At 44.4% G+C, this 14,216-nt stretch overlaps 1 protein-coding gene across 3 annotated transcripts in view; it reads left to right on the forward strand.

The window, feature by feature from the left end:
• The first annotated feature begins 13,355 nt into the window (after window positions 1–13,355).
• The window catches only part of GMPR (guanosine monophosphate reductase), a 48,717-nt gene continuing 47,856 nt past the window's right edge, over window positions 13,356–14,216 (forward strand). For 2 of the 3 annotated variants that reach the window (XM_025381668.1, XM_025381670.1), the window contains exon 1: window positions 13,356–13,567. In XM_025381668.1, coding sequence (XP_025237453.1) covers window positions 13,481–13,567 — 87 coding nt within the window. In that variant the 5' untranslated portion in view covers window positions 13,356–13,480. The remainder of the gene's footprint in view (window positions 13,568–14,216) is intronic. The other variant, XM_025381669.1, reaches the window with a different exon arrangement.

Here is a 14,216-nt window from a genome sequence, read left to right on the forward strand (position 1 = left end):
TTCTGCCTTATTGCTGACACAGAAGATTTTAATTAAAAGAAAGGAGATCACCAGGTTGGTAATGAGATGATTATGCCAGACTAATTTTGACTCATCTTAATAACAACAACCTTAATAATACCATTAAAGGTTTTAATCTCTAACGTTACTTTAAAAATAGAATCATATCCTGAAGGCAAACCCCCTCATTTTGGTGTTGGATTTTGTAGTCTAAATTCCATTATGATGATACTGACTTGTCTATTTCAATAAGTTAAACAAACACACACACACACACAAATTTCCCTGCCGCAAGAGACAAGCAAACTGAATTTATATCTACTTTCTCTGCACAAATTGAGCTGGAAAAGTGAGGCATTATTCTTAGTGTGTATTGTCCATCAGGGATGGCAGATTTAAACAACTATGTATGTGCCAGGAGGGTCGAGTCAGTTTTATGCATTAGAGATCACCCACCCACTCCATCTAAGAGACTTTGATTCACTCTAGCAGATGGTAGACCTCTGACGGGATGAAGGCCCGGCTAGCCTCCCAGTCTTTAAAAGTAAGCTGGCTGGCCAGGTGCAGTGGCTCACACCTGTAATCCCAGCACTTTGGGAGGCCGAGGTGGGTGGATCACGAGGTCAGGAGATCAAGACCATCCTGGCCAACATGGTGAAACCCTGTCTCTACTACAAATACAAAAATTAGCTGGGTGTGGTGGAGCACACCTGTAGTCCCAGCTACTCTGGAGGCTGAGGCAGGAGAATCGTTTGAGCCCGAGAGGCGGAGGTTGCAGTGAGCCGAGATCTCACCACTGCACTCCAGCCTGGTGACAGAGTGAGACTCTGTCTCAAAAAATTAAAAAAATAAAAATAAAAGGTAAGCTGGCTCTTCGGATTTTTCAGTGTGAAAATTCTCAATTTGTAAATGTTTTCAACTAGCTCAAAAATGTTCAAAGCACTCTACTGGCCAAACCAAGCATCTCTTCCATGAATCGTCAGGCTGTAGTCCCTGCTATGTATTATATTAACATTATTGACAATTAGGAATGTTTAGATGCAATACGTTTCAAGCACAAGTGTGTGCGTGTGTGTGATTGCATAAGGGAGGAGGTTGTAGTTTGAATAAGGATAAAGAAAATAGAGGGAGGAGGACAATCAGAAATAACAGATTTTGCTCTTATACCCTAAGCCTTTCAGAATTTATATTCATCCCTGCTCTATTTCTTTTTGGCCATAAAGCAAAACTCCCCGAGAAGCCCAGCACATACATTTTATTTGGAATGCGGTGCTGGATGTGACCTGATGTCTGGCCCCTGTGGAGCGTGGATTAGTAACTGCCTAATTTTACTGGTGGTTTTCCCCTTGAGTGACCTCTCAGTTGTGACATCAATCTCCAAAGCTACTTGCAAGAACCACATCCTCCCAGAATCTTCGCTTAAGGAGCTCCACATGGAGATTGTCACAGGTGTGTTCCTCGTTTAGGCAGAATTCTCTTTCCATGGGCAATCATAACATTCTTTTATCAGTACTTGATTACTTAAGTTACAGAGCTGGAAGGCAAGTGAGACATCGAGGGTGAAAGTTTTAAGGAGGCTAGAATATTATTTTGTCATAAAATGGAATGAAGTTCGTGGGTGCAGTGGCTCATGCCTGTAATCCCAGCATTTTGGGAGGCTGAGGCATGTGGATCAACTGAGGTCAGGAGTTCGAGACCAGCCTGGCCAACATAATGAAACCCCATTTCTAATAAAAATACAAAAAATCATCTGGGTGTGGTGGCAGGCACCTGTAATCCTAGCTACTCAGGAGGATGAGGGAGGAGCATCGCTCGAACCTGGGAGGCAGAGGTTGCAGTGAGCCAAAATTATATCACTGCACTCAAGCCTGGGCAACAAGAGCAAAACTTCGTCTCAAAAAAAAAAAAAAAAAAAAAAAAAACAGGAATGAAGTACTGGTTCATGCTGCAACATAGATGAGCCGCAAAAACATCTATGAAGAAGACAGTTAAACAAGACCACATATGATATGATCCTACTTATATGAAATGTTCTGAATAGGTAAATCCAGAGAGAGAAAAGAGCCCGGGCATGGTTAACCCCAGGAGTTTGGGAAGCCAAGGCGAGAGGATTGTTTGAGGCCAGGAGTGTGAGAACATTCTGGGCAACATAGTGAGACACTGTCTCTATTAAGAAAAGAAAAAGAGATAGAAAATAGATTCGTGGTGGCTTAAGACTTTGGGGGGCAGAGGCAAGGGGCACCAATGAGGAATGGCTGCTAAAAGGATTTATTTTGGGAGTGATGAAAGAGTTCTAAAATTGATTGCGATGATAGTTGTACAACTCCGAATAGAGTAAAAATCACTGAATTGTACACTTTAGATTGATGAATTGTATGGTATGTGGATTATGTCTTAATGAAGCTGTTATAAAAATAAACAAATAATGGAAACGAGACAACAACTGGAAGTAGCTGTTCTGGGACCCCCCCCCCAAAAAAAATTAAGGAGGCATCATTCTCAGGAGTGAAATCTGCACTGTGCAATCCTAAAATTCATGCCTCCCTAGTGCTTGGTTTGCTTCACTGTAGTTGGTGGCCAGTCATGAAGAGTTACTTTAATCCTTAGTTCAGATTCACATGAACCAGTGTTAACCAAGCATCTACCACTGGCTCACCATTGGGTTCTATTTAGTTTTTCTCTTTCCTACACATCTACATTCACTGATTCACTCCACAAAACAGCACCTACTTCATGCCAGATCTCAGCTACTCAGATAAAAATAAGACCCCTGACTCCTGACCTAACTTAGAGTCTGGTAGAGGGTGGGGATTTGGGGGCGGGGGTTTAGCGTTTTTTGTGTCATGAACATCTTTGGATCACTTCTCAGATTCTGTTTTAAATCATACATATAATCGAATATGGTAATTTACTATCAAACTTTTAAAAAACTGAAAATTTCCTAACAATTTGATTGAAACTGCAAATCTGAGAAAAATGCTTATTTTTTTTTTTTTTTTTCTGAGACAGAGTCTCGCTGTGTCACCCAGGCTGGAGTGCAGTGGCGAAATCTCGGCTCACTGCAACCTCGGCCTCCTGGGTTCAAGCAATTCTTGTGTCTCAGCCACCCAAGTAGCTGGCATTACAGGCATGCACCACCACGCCCCGATACTTTTTGTATTTTTAGTAGAGACAAGGTTTCACCATGTTGGCCAGGCTGGTCTCGAACTCCTGGCCTCAAGTGATATGCGCACCTCGGCCTCCCAAAGTGCTGGGATTACAGGTGTGAGCCACCATGCCTGGCCTAGAATAATGCTTTGAAACACATAAAACACAGAAGACTGTACAGGAAACTATACTGAAATACAGGTATTCCAACATGAACAAATTGTGATGTAATAACTTAAATGCTTGTTTATTAATGTCTTAGATAACAAGATCTACCAGCACGTTTAATAACTACTATATGTCTGAATTTGAGATGAGGGAGTTCAACACTTGTAATCAGGTATGAAAATATGTGTGATTTCCATGATGACAAAGACATAGGCAGCATTAATACAGTCACGGTCTGTGGCCCACATTCAATGTTAATTTCAAGGAGAAGTTAGTGAAAAACCATTCAAGAACCCAGAGACCTCTTGAAGTCTGTCTGGGGCTGGGCACAGTGGCTCATGCCTGTAATCCCAACGCTTTGGGAGGCCAAGGTGTGTGGGTCACAAGGTCGAGAGATCAAGACCATCCTGGCCAACATGGTGAAACTCTGTCTGTACTAAAAACACAAAAATTAGCTGGGCATGGTGGTGCATGCCTGTAGTCCCAGCTACTCGGGAGGCTGAAGCAGGAGAATCGCTTGAACCCAGGAGGCAGAGGTTTCAGTGAGCCGAGATCGTGCCACTGTGCTCCAGCCTGGCAACAGAGCGAGACTCTGTCACAAAAAAAGAAAAAAAAAAGTAAAAAAAGAAACTTCTGGTAGGCCGGGAGCAGTGGCTCATGCCTGTAATCCCAGCACTTTTCGAGGCTGAGCCCGGCAGATCACCTGAGGTCAGGAGTTTGAGACCAGCCTGGCCAACATGGCGAAACCCCGTCTCTATTAAAAACACAAAAAAATTAGCCGCATGTGGTGGCATATGCCTGTAGTCCCAGCTACTCAGGAGGCTGAGGCAGGAGAATCACTTGAACTTGGACGACAGAGGTTGCAGTGAGCTGAGATCACACCACAGCACTCCGGCCTGGGTGACAGAGCGAGATGCCATCTCAATTAAAACAAAAAAAAAAAAAAAAGGAAGGAAACTTCTGGTAGTAGAGAAACCACATGGCAGGCAGTGCCAATACAGTGTAGGGGCAGTTCAGCAACCGGGGTTACAGAGCTCATCTAGCCTGCTTAATTAACCGTATGACTAGCACAATTTTGGAGACTTGGTTTCCTCAACTATGTATTTTTAATTTTTTTTTTAACGTTTATTTAGCTTAGGGGTACATGTGAAAGTTTGTTACATAAGTAAACTCGTGTCATGGTGGGGTGGGTCTCTTGTAGTTTATTTCATCGCCCATGTATTAATCCCAGTACTCAATAGTTCTCTTTTCTGCTCCTCTCCCTCCTCCCACCCTCCACCCTCCACCCTCCACCCTCCACCCTCCACCCTCCAGAAGATCCCAGCACCTGTTGCTTCCTTCTCAGGGTTCATAAGTGCTTATTTAGCTCCCGCTTATGAGATCATGCAGCGTTTGGTTTTCTGTGCCTGTCAGTTTGCTAAGGATAGTAGCCCCCAGCCCCATCCACATTCCCACAAAAGACATGATCTTGTTCTTTTTTTGTGGCTTCATATTTTATTTTTAAAATTTTTATTTATTTTTTCAGACACAGGGTCTTACTCTGTTGCCCAGGCTGGGGTGCAGTGGCATGATCATAGCTCACTGCATCTCAAACTCCTGAACTCGTGATCCTCCTGCCCCAGCCTCCTGAGTAGTTCGGACTAGAGGTGTGTACCACCACACCCAGCTAAGTTTTTAAAATTTTTTATAGATTATGCCGCTGCACTCCAGCGTGGGTGACACAGCAAGACTCCATCTCCAACAACCAAATAAATAAAAAATTTTTAAAATAGAGATGAGGTCCCACTTTGTTGTCCAGACTGGGCTCAAACTCCTGGAGTCAGCCTTCTAAAGTGCTGGGATTACTGGTGTTAACTATTGCATCTAGTCTTAACTGTAAAGAGGAGATGATGATAGTGACTGTGACATCTCACAGGGCTGTTGTAAAGAAAACACACGAAATGCTTAGCACAATGCCTGACACACAGATACGGTAGTGTCAATTAGGAGCTTTTGGTATCCCCGGAAGCAGTTTTTGTTCACAGAAATAGCCATCCAGCCATTTCAAGGTTTTTTTGTTTTTAATTATTATTCATGCCTATGATGCTAGCACTTCAGGAAGATGAAGCAGGAGGATCACTTGAGGTCAGGAGTTTGGCACCAGCCTGGGCAACAGCGTGAGACTCCATCTCTAAAAAAAAAAAAAAAAGTTAGACGCGTGTGGTGTTATGCCCTGTAGTCCTAGCAGGTCCAGAATTGGTTCCTTCCAATTGGCTCTTGGTCTCACTGACTTCAAGAATGAAACCATGGACCCTCATGGTGAGTGTTACACTTCTTAAAGATGGCGTGCCCATAGTTTATTCCTTCAGACAGTCAGATGTGGCCAGAGTTTCTTTGTTCTGGTGGGTTCATAGTCTCAGTGACTTCAGGAATGAAGCTGCAGACTTTCACGGTGAGTGTTACAGTTCATAAAGGTGGCGCATCCGGAATTGTTCCGTCCTCCCTGGTGGGTTCGTGGTTTCGCCGACTTCAGGAGTGAAGCCGCAGACCCTCACACTGAGTGTTACAGTTCACAAACATGACGTTTCCAGAGTTGTTTGTTCCGTCCCTGTGGGTTTGTGGTCTCCCTGACTTCAGTCGAGAAGCTACAGACCTTCATGGTGAGTGTTACAGCTCATAAATGCAGTGCGGACCAAAAGCATTATTGAGCAGCAAAATTTATTGCAAACAGCAAAAAAAAAAGAAACCCACCACACACCAGAGAAAATCTGAGCAGCTTGCCTCTGCTGGCGCAGATGGCCACCTTTTATTCCGTTATTTGGCCCCACCCACATCCTGCTGATTGGTCCATTTTACAGAGAGCTGATTGGTCCGTTTCACAGAGTGCTGATTGGTGCGTTTTTTACAGAGTGATGATTGGTGCATTTACAAACCTTTAGCTAGACACAGAGTGCTGATTGGTGTGTTTACAATCCTTTAGCTAGACAGAAAAGTTCCCCAAGTCCCCACACGACCCAGAAACCAAGCTGGCTTCACCTCTCACTAGCTACTCTGCAGGCTGGGGCAGGAGGATAAGTTCAGCCCAGGGGTCCAAGGTTGCAGTGTGCTATGATTGTGGTACTGTATTCCAGCCTGGGCAACAGAGCGAGACCCTGTTTCTAAAAAAATACACAAATAAATAAAAATTACTATTCCATTTTAGCAAAAGTACAAATTTAAAAACTTGTTTCTTTGTTAAGTTTATACAGTCTACTTAAAAATTTTATTCTGATTCTAGTAAATTATCATAATCAACTTTAAGGGGCTTTTGAATAACACTTGGTCCCACTTACAAACTTAAATACTTTCACATATGTTAAGCTGCATTTATAAATACTATCAAATAGATTTCCTTTTTTTTTTTTTTTGAGACAGGGTCTTGTTCTGTCACCCAGGTTGGAGTGCAGTGGTGCAATCTTGGCTCACTGCAGCCTCAACCTCCTGGGCTCAAGTGATCCTCCAGCCTCAGCCTCCTGAGTAGGTGGGACTTGTCACAGGCACATGCCACCATGCCTGGTTAATTTTTGTATTTTATGTAGAGACAGGGTTTTGCCTTGTTGCCCAGGCTAGTCTCAGACTCCTGAGCTCAAGTGATCCACCTGCCTTGGCCTCCCGAAGTGCTGGGATTACAGGCGTGAGCCACACTGACTGGTCTAAAACTTCCAGTAGTCTCGCTCCTTGCTACTCAATCTGTGGTCCCCGGAACCTCTGCTTCATCTAGGCATTTGTCAGAAGTGTAAAACCTTGGGCCCCAGCCTAGATGTACTGAAGCAGAATCTGCATTTTCACAAAATCCCCAGGGATTATTATGCAAAGTAAAGCAGTAGACTAGCCAACAGGCAGAGCTTTCCAAAGTAATTTAACAACTTTATTATAAATCCTCTAAACGTTCCAATAATATACACAAACTTAATACACTTCACCTTGCCTTCATATGTTTAAGTCAATTAGGTAAATATACATTTCGAATTAGTATTAGAAGGCTGCTCTATTAACCCAATGGGACACATTTTGTCAAATATTACAAGTGCACGAAATATCAAGTGTTTTCAAATTCTTTTTTCTTTTTATTTCTCCATAAGCTATTGGGGTACAGGTGGTATTTGGTTACATGAATAAGTTCTTTAGTGGTGTTTTGTGAGATTTCGATGCACCCATCACCTGAGCAGTATACACTGCACCATATTTGTAATCTTTTATCCCTCCCCCACTCACTCTTCCCCCCAAGTTCCCAAAGTCCATTGTATCATTCTTATGCCTTTGCATCCTCATAGCTTAGTTCCCACATATCAGTGAGAACACACGATGTTTGATTTTCCATTCCTGAGTTATTTCACTTAGAATAATAGTCTCCAATCTCATGCAGGTCACTGCAAATGCTGTCAATCAATTCCTTTTTATGGCTGAGTAGTATTCCATCATATATATATATGTATGTGTGTATACACACACATATATACCACAGTTTCTTTATCCACTTGTTGATTGATGGGCATTTGGGTTGGTTCCACGATTTTGCAATTGTGAATTGTGCTGCTATAAACATGTGTGTGCAAATATCTTTTTTGAATAATGACTTATTTTCCTCTGGGTAGATACCCAGTAGTGGGACTGCTGGATCAAATAGTTCTGCTTGTAATTATTTAAGGAATCTCTACACTGTTTTCCACAGTGGTTATACTAGTTTACATTCCCACCAGCAGTGTAGAAGTGTTCCATGTTCACCGCATCCACACCAACATCTATTTTTTTTTTTTGTTTAAGATGGAGTCTCACTCTGTCACACAGGTTGGAGTGCAGTGATGCGGTCTCTGCTCACTGTAACTCTGCCTCCCAGGTTCAAGCAATTATCTGGCCTCAGCCTCACGAGTAGCTGAGACTACAGGCGTATGCCACCACGCCCAGCTACTTTTTGTAATTTTAGTAGAGATGGGGTTTCACCATGTTAGCCAGGATGGTCTTGATCTCCTGACTTCGTGATCCGCCTGCCTTGGCCTTCCAAAGTGCTGGGATTACAGGTGTGAGCCACCATGCCTGGCCACCAACATCTAATGTTTTTTGATTTTTTTGATTATGACCATTCTCGCAGGAATAAGGTGGTATCGCATTGTGGTTTTGATTTGCATTTCCCCAATCATTAGTGATGTTGAGCAGTTTTTCATATGTCCATTGTCCATTTGTATATCTTGTTCTGAGAATTGTCTATTCATGCCCTTTTAGCCCAATTTTTGATGGGAATTTTTTTTTTATTTTGAGATGGAGTCTCGCTCTGTCGCCCAGGCTGGAGTGCTGTGGCCGGATCTCAGCTCACTGCAAGCTCCGCCTCCCGGGTTTACGCCATTCTCCTGCCTCAGCCTCCCAAGTAGCTGGGACTACAGGCACCCACCACCTCACCCGGCTAGTTTTTTGTATTTTTTAGTAGAGACGGGTTTCACCGGGTTAGCCAGGATGGTCTTGATCTCCTGACCTCGTGATCCGCCCGTCTCGGCCTCCCAAAGTGCTGGGATTACAGGCTTGAGCCACTGCACCCGGCCGGGATTGTTTTGTTCTTACTGATTTGTTTGAGTTTGTTGTAGATTCTGGATATTAGTCTGTTGTCAGATGTATAGACTGTGAAGATTTTCTCCCTCTTTGTGGGTTGTCTGTTTACTCTGTTGACTGTTCCTTTTGCCATGCTCTTTAGTTTAATTAGGTCTCAGCTATTGATCTTTGTTTTTTATTGCATTTGCTTTGGCGTTATTGGTCACGAAATCCTTGCCAATATCTAGACGGGTTTTTCCAATGTTATCTTCTATAATTTTTATAGTTGCAGGTCTTAGGTTTAAGTCCTTAATCCTTCTTTTTTTTTTTTTTTTTTTGAGATGGAGTCTCACTCTGTCGCCCAGGCTGGAGTGCAGTGGCTCAATCTTGGCTCACTGCAACCTCCACCTCCCGGGTTCAAGCAATTATCCCACCTCAGCTTCCTGAGTAGCTGGGATTACAGACCTGTGTCACCATGCCCAGCTAATTTTTGTATTTTTAGTGGAGACGGGGTTTCACCATGTTGGCCAGGCTGGTCTCAAACTCCTGACCTCAGGTGACTGCCTGCCTCAGCCTCCCTAAGTGTTGGGATTACAGGCGTGAGCCACTCACCTGGCCCCTTAATCCATCTTGAGTTGATTTTTGTATAAAGTGAGAGTTTCATTCTCTTACATGTGGTTGGCCAATTATCCCAGCACCATTTGTGGAAAGGGTGTCCTTTTTCCACTTTATGTTTTAGTTTGCTTTGTTGAAGATCAATAGGTATTTAGGTTTATTTCTGGGTTCTTTATTCTGTTCTGCTGGTCTATGTGCCCATTTTTATACCACTACCATGCTGTTTTGGTCACTCTGGCCTTATAGTATAGCTTGAAATCAGGTAGTGTGATGCCTCCAGATTTGTTCTTATCCCCTTAGTATTAAATACTATAATTTTGAATTTCAAAAAGCCTTTAATACTTAACTTTATTTCTGGGTTTTGAGAGATACTTATTTACTAAAAATAAACCATTTTATCACTTCACATAATTTTAGTTCACTGGTTAATTCTATTAAATATTTAAAAAACTAATCCCACGCCTACACAAGCTCTCAGAAAACAGAGCATGGAACATTTCCCAACTAATTCTATGAGGCCACTATTACCCTGATAAAAGCATCAAAAGAAAACTACAGACTAATGTCCCTTATGAGCTCAGATGCACAAATCCTTAACAAAATATTAGCAAATAGGATCCATCAATACAAAAAAGGATTATGCACTGTGACCAAGTGGAATTTATCCGACATAATTTTGGAGGTTATCTTCCCATGTAATTTTGGGGATAACCTTCCCCTCCCATAATATAATGTTAACAAATTGAATTCTGGATATCACTTACAGCTTTGTCTAGGCAGTGAGAACTTTAACATAAAGTCATTGTACTGATGGGAAACTATTATTGTTAGTATTAGCGTAATGAGAAGCAAAAATACGTACAAGATGCACAGGATGTTGAAAGGAGTCTTAGTTGGTGTGGGAGTGAAACCGTCCTATGCGTTCTTCTTGCCTGCTGCATAGATAGAGCCAATTTACTGAGACAGTATTACTGCCATACAGAAAGAGTTTAATAGGTGCAGAGACAGCTAACAGGAGACTGGAGTTTTATTACTCAAATCAGTCTCCCCCAAAATTCAGAGACTAGGCTTTTTTAAGGATAATTTGGTGGGCAGGAACTAGGGAGTGGGGAGTGCTGATTGGTCGGGTGAGGGATGAAATAATAGGCTGTCGAAGTAGGTTTTTCTTGCTGTCTTCCATTTCTGAGTGGGATCACAGAACTAGCTGAGCCAGTTTGCCGGTCAGGGTGGTGCCAGCTGGTCCATCAGAATGGGGGAACTGACTGAAACATATTTCTAACACCAATTTTAGGTTTTCAATAGTGATGTTAATCATAGGAGCAACTGGGGAGGTTAGGAATCTTGCGGCCTCTGGCTACATGATGCCTGAGCCATGATTTGTAATCTTGTAGCTACTTTGTTAGTTTTACAAAGGTGGGCTGGTCCCCAAGCCAGGAGGGGGTTTGTTTTGGGAACGTGCTGTTCTCATCTTTGTTTCAAAGTTAAACCATAAACTCAATTCCTCCCATAGTTAGCTCAGCCAACACCCAGGAATGAACAAGGACACCATGGAGGTTAAAAGCAAGATGGAGTCGGTTAGGTCAGATTTCTTTCATTGTCGTCATTTTCCTATGTCAGATTTTTCTCACTGTCATAATTTTTGCAAAGCTGGTTTTAGAAGAATCAGGGACTCAGGCTGACTCTAACAGAAGTATGATTTTGTGTCAGAGAAGAGGGCAGTTATAGTGGAATGTTCGTTCCAGAGGGAGAAGGAATGGAATGTGTAAAATGAACTTCTGTCTATTCTAATAGAAGGAGGACTGGCCAGAAAGAAGGACGACCAGAGGGAAAGAGCAAGGACAACCTACAGAAGCTTCTCCTTTAAGACCCTGTATGAAACAATGAATAAAGCCCTCACCCATGCTGGCAGATACTTAACAAGGTCAGTTTCTCTTCCCTTTAAGGAGAATAATTTAAAAATAATCATACCATCTAGTAATTATATTTTACTTCTATTTTATCTTTAAAAGATCAGAATTAGGTTTCCTTTCAGTACTTTGCAAATAAGCAGCACATCTGGCCAGCTCCCAAGAATTTGTCAAGGGTGGTAAACATTGCAGGGCTGGACTAATTGTGGCTACTTTCATTCTCTCTCTGATAAATTTCATTTCCTTCCCTGAAACTTCATGAACTTCCTTTGGGGTATAGCTAATGAGAGCATGTGGGATGGGCTGAGACCTTTATCATCTTCAGCCATTTGTGTTAAATTGAATATTATGATGTATCTTTTATGGTCAGCCTTACATGCTAGCTCACGGAGGACAGTTGCTAGCTCAGTTTGAGGCTGCAGAAAAATGGAAGAGAATGAAAGATGATTCTTGCCTTTGTGCAGTTAGCATTCTAGTTTGAAAATACAAAACATAATGCACATAATGTAACATGTGACTACAAATCTGTAACTACCATGCATTGAGCAACTACTATGGGACAGACATTGTGCTTACATAAACACACACACTTTAATTCTCACAAAAACCAGGGAGGAGATAGGGTTAACCCCCTCCTGCCCCGCCCCTTTTATGAGAAAACTGAGACTTAGAGAAATTGACTCCTCAAAGGTCACCTAGCTAGAAAGTGGTGGAACCAGGTTTTGAACTCAGGCAAAGAGATACTCCAGGACAAAATAAGCTTCAGTGAAGAGTTGTAGTAAGTTCTAAGGACTGAGAAATTTATATTGAATTTTTCTGCGACCTTGGGCAAGTTACTTAATTTGTAGGAGCCTCATTTTTCCTTATCTGTGAAGTGGCTCTTTCTTCATTAGGTTGTTCTGAGAGTGAATGAGATGATGCATGAAGCCCAGCAGCACATTCCGAGTGTATAATAACAAACATTCCGAGTGTATAATAACATTCCGAGTGTATAATAAAGGCTCAGTAAGGTCAATAAGTGAATTAATGAACTCACATCACTGGTAACCCCCAGAGGAGATTCAGGCTCCACTGTTTTTCTTAAACAAAAATACTGAAATCCAGGCTGGGCGCAGTGGCTCCCACCAGTAGTCCCAACACTGGAAAGCTGAGGCAGGAGGATTACTTGAGCCCAGTAGTTCAAGACCAGCCTGGGCAACACAGTGAGACCTTGTCTCTTAACAAGTCCAAAGGGAATCATGGCCTCAACAATCCCAGTACAGCTCAACAGTTAACTGCCCATGCTCTTTTCCTTAATGCTGTACAACCTCCCTGGGGTTTCTCCTTCTTTGGCAAGTGAGAGGCGTGCCCCTCAGCACGGGCTGAGCACACCGGGCTTGAATTTTAAAAAGGGGGAAGCCTCGGGGCACGGTGGCTCACGCCTGTAATCCCAGAACTTTGGGAGGCCGAGGCAGGCGGATCACTTGAGGTCAGAGTTCGAGACCAGCCTGGGCAATATGGTGAAACCCTTATCTCTAGGAAATAATTTCTAAAATAAGCCGGGTGTGGAGGCGTGCGCCTGTACTCGGGGAGGCTGAGGCATGAGAATCGTTTGGGCCCAGGAGTCGAGGCTGCGATGAGCGGTGATCGCTCCACTGCACTCCAGCCTGAGCGACTGTGAGAGACTCTGTCTCCAAAAAAAAAAAAAAAAAAAAAAAAAAAAAAAAGAAGAACAAGTAAAAGCTCTCGGAGCGACTTTCCCTTGGATAAGGCAGGCACACGCTAAGTCCCCTCCCCATCGGGGACCTTGGGGACAAACAGGACGGTGCGCATTTCCCTCCCCCGTCCCCGTTCGGTCACTGCCACGGGCTGTACACCGGCGGGGGAAGGACGGGGGCGGGGGCGCGAGAAGGAAGGGCTAACCAGCCTGCTTCTCAGCCCCTGCCCGAGACGGAGGCGGTGCCCGGGGCGGGCCAAGCGTGACCGCGGGTCGGCGGGGCGGGTTTAAGAGCGCAGCGTGCGCGCCCGGCCCGCGCCAGCTCCCGGCCGCGGCACAGCAGCCTCGGCGCCCCCCGCGCCGCTGCCCCCGCCCCGCCGTCGCCGCCGCAGCCAGGAGCCGCCGCACCATGCCCCGCATAGATGCGGACCTCAAGCTCGACTTCAAGGATGTCCTGCTCCGACCTAAGCGGAGCAGCCTCAAGAGCCGAGCCGAGGTGGGGGCCGTTCGGAAGTCGCAGTGGGGCTGGGGTTTTTTTTTGCGGGTGGCGCCGGGCAAGTGGGTGGAAGGGGGGTGGCACGGGGTTACCCTGCCTGCTTTGGTGTTTGAGGCTGGGGCGCTGCATCCCTGTTCCCCCGCCCCAGCACCTGCCGGGACGTGAGGTGTCTTTAAGGGCGGTGATATGGGGGCCCTTGAAATTCTCTACACGTCGGTCCCGTTAGGTGGCCTGGGGGAAGTTCACAGTGAAACTTGACCACAGATGAGCAGAGATCCAGTGGCCAGTTGGTTTAGAAGGAATGGGGGTACGAGGGCGCATATTGCAAGAAAAGGAAACTGGAGCTAGAGGAGAGAGGACGACAAAAACAACTGCAGATCCCGGTGATTTTTGGCAGCGTCTCCTAGTGCTGAGAACTGCTGCTGCTTTCGCTTCAGGTCCAGCGGTGGAACTTAGTGAATGCGTCTGAAAAAACAGGAGAACCCAGGGCACAAGTTCAGTGTTTCCTTTCGGAGTTTGGCGGCCTTGCTGGCAGTGGGGCTTGGAGACTCTGCGGTCCTGAACAGTCCGCGGTCCCAGCCTAGCCCTGGAGAAGCGGAAAGCTTTGGGGTGGGAGAGGTGGGGGCGAATTGGAAGCCTCGGGCATTTC

Source organism: Theropithecus gelada, chromosome 4, assembly GCF_003255815.1.
Source record: "Theropithecus gelada isolate Dixy chromosome 4, Tgel_1.0, whole genome shotgun sequence".
NCBI lineage: Eukaryota > Metazoa > Chordata > Mammalia > Primates > Cercopithecidae > Theropithecus > Theropithecus gelada.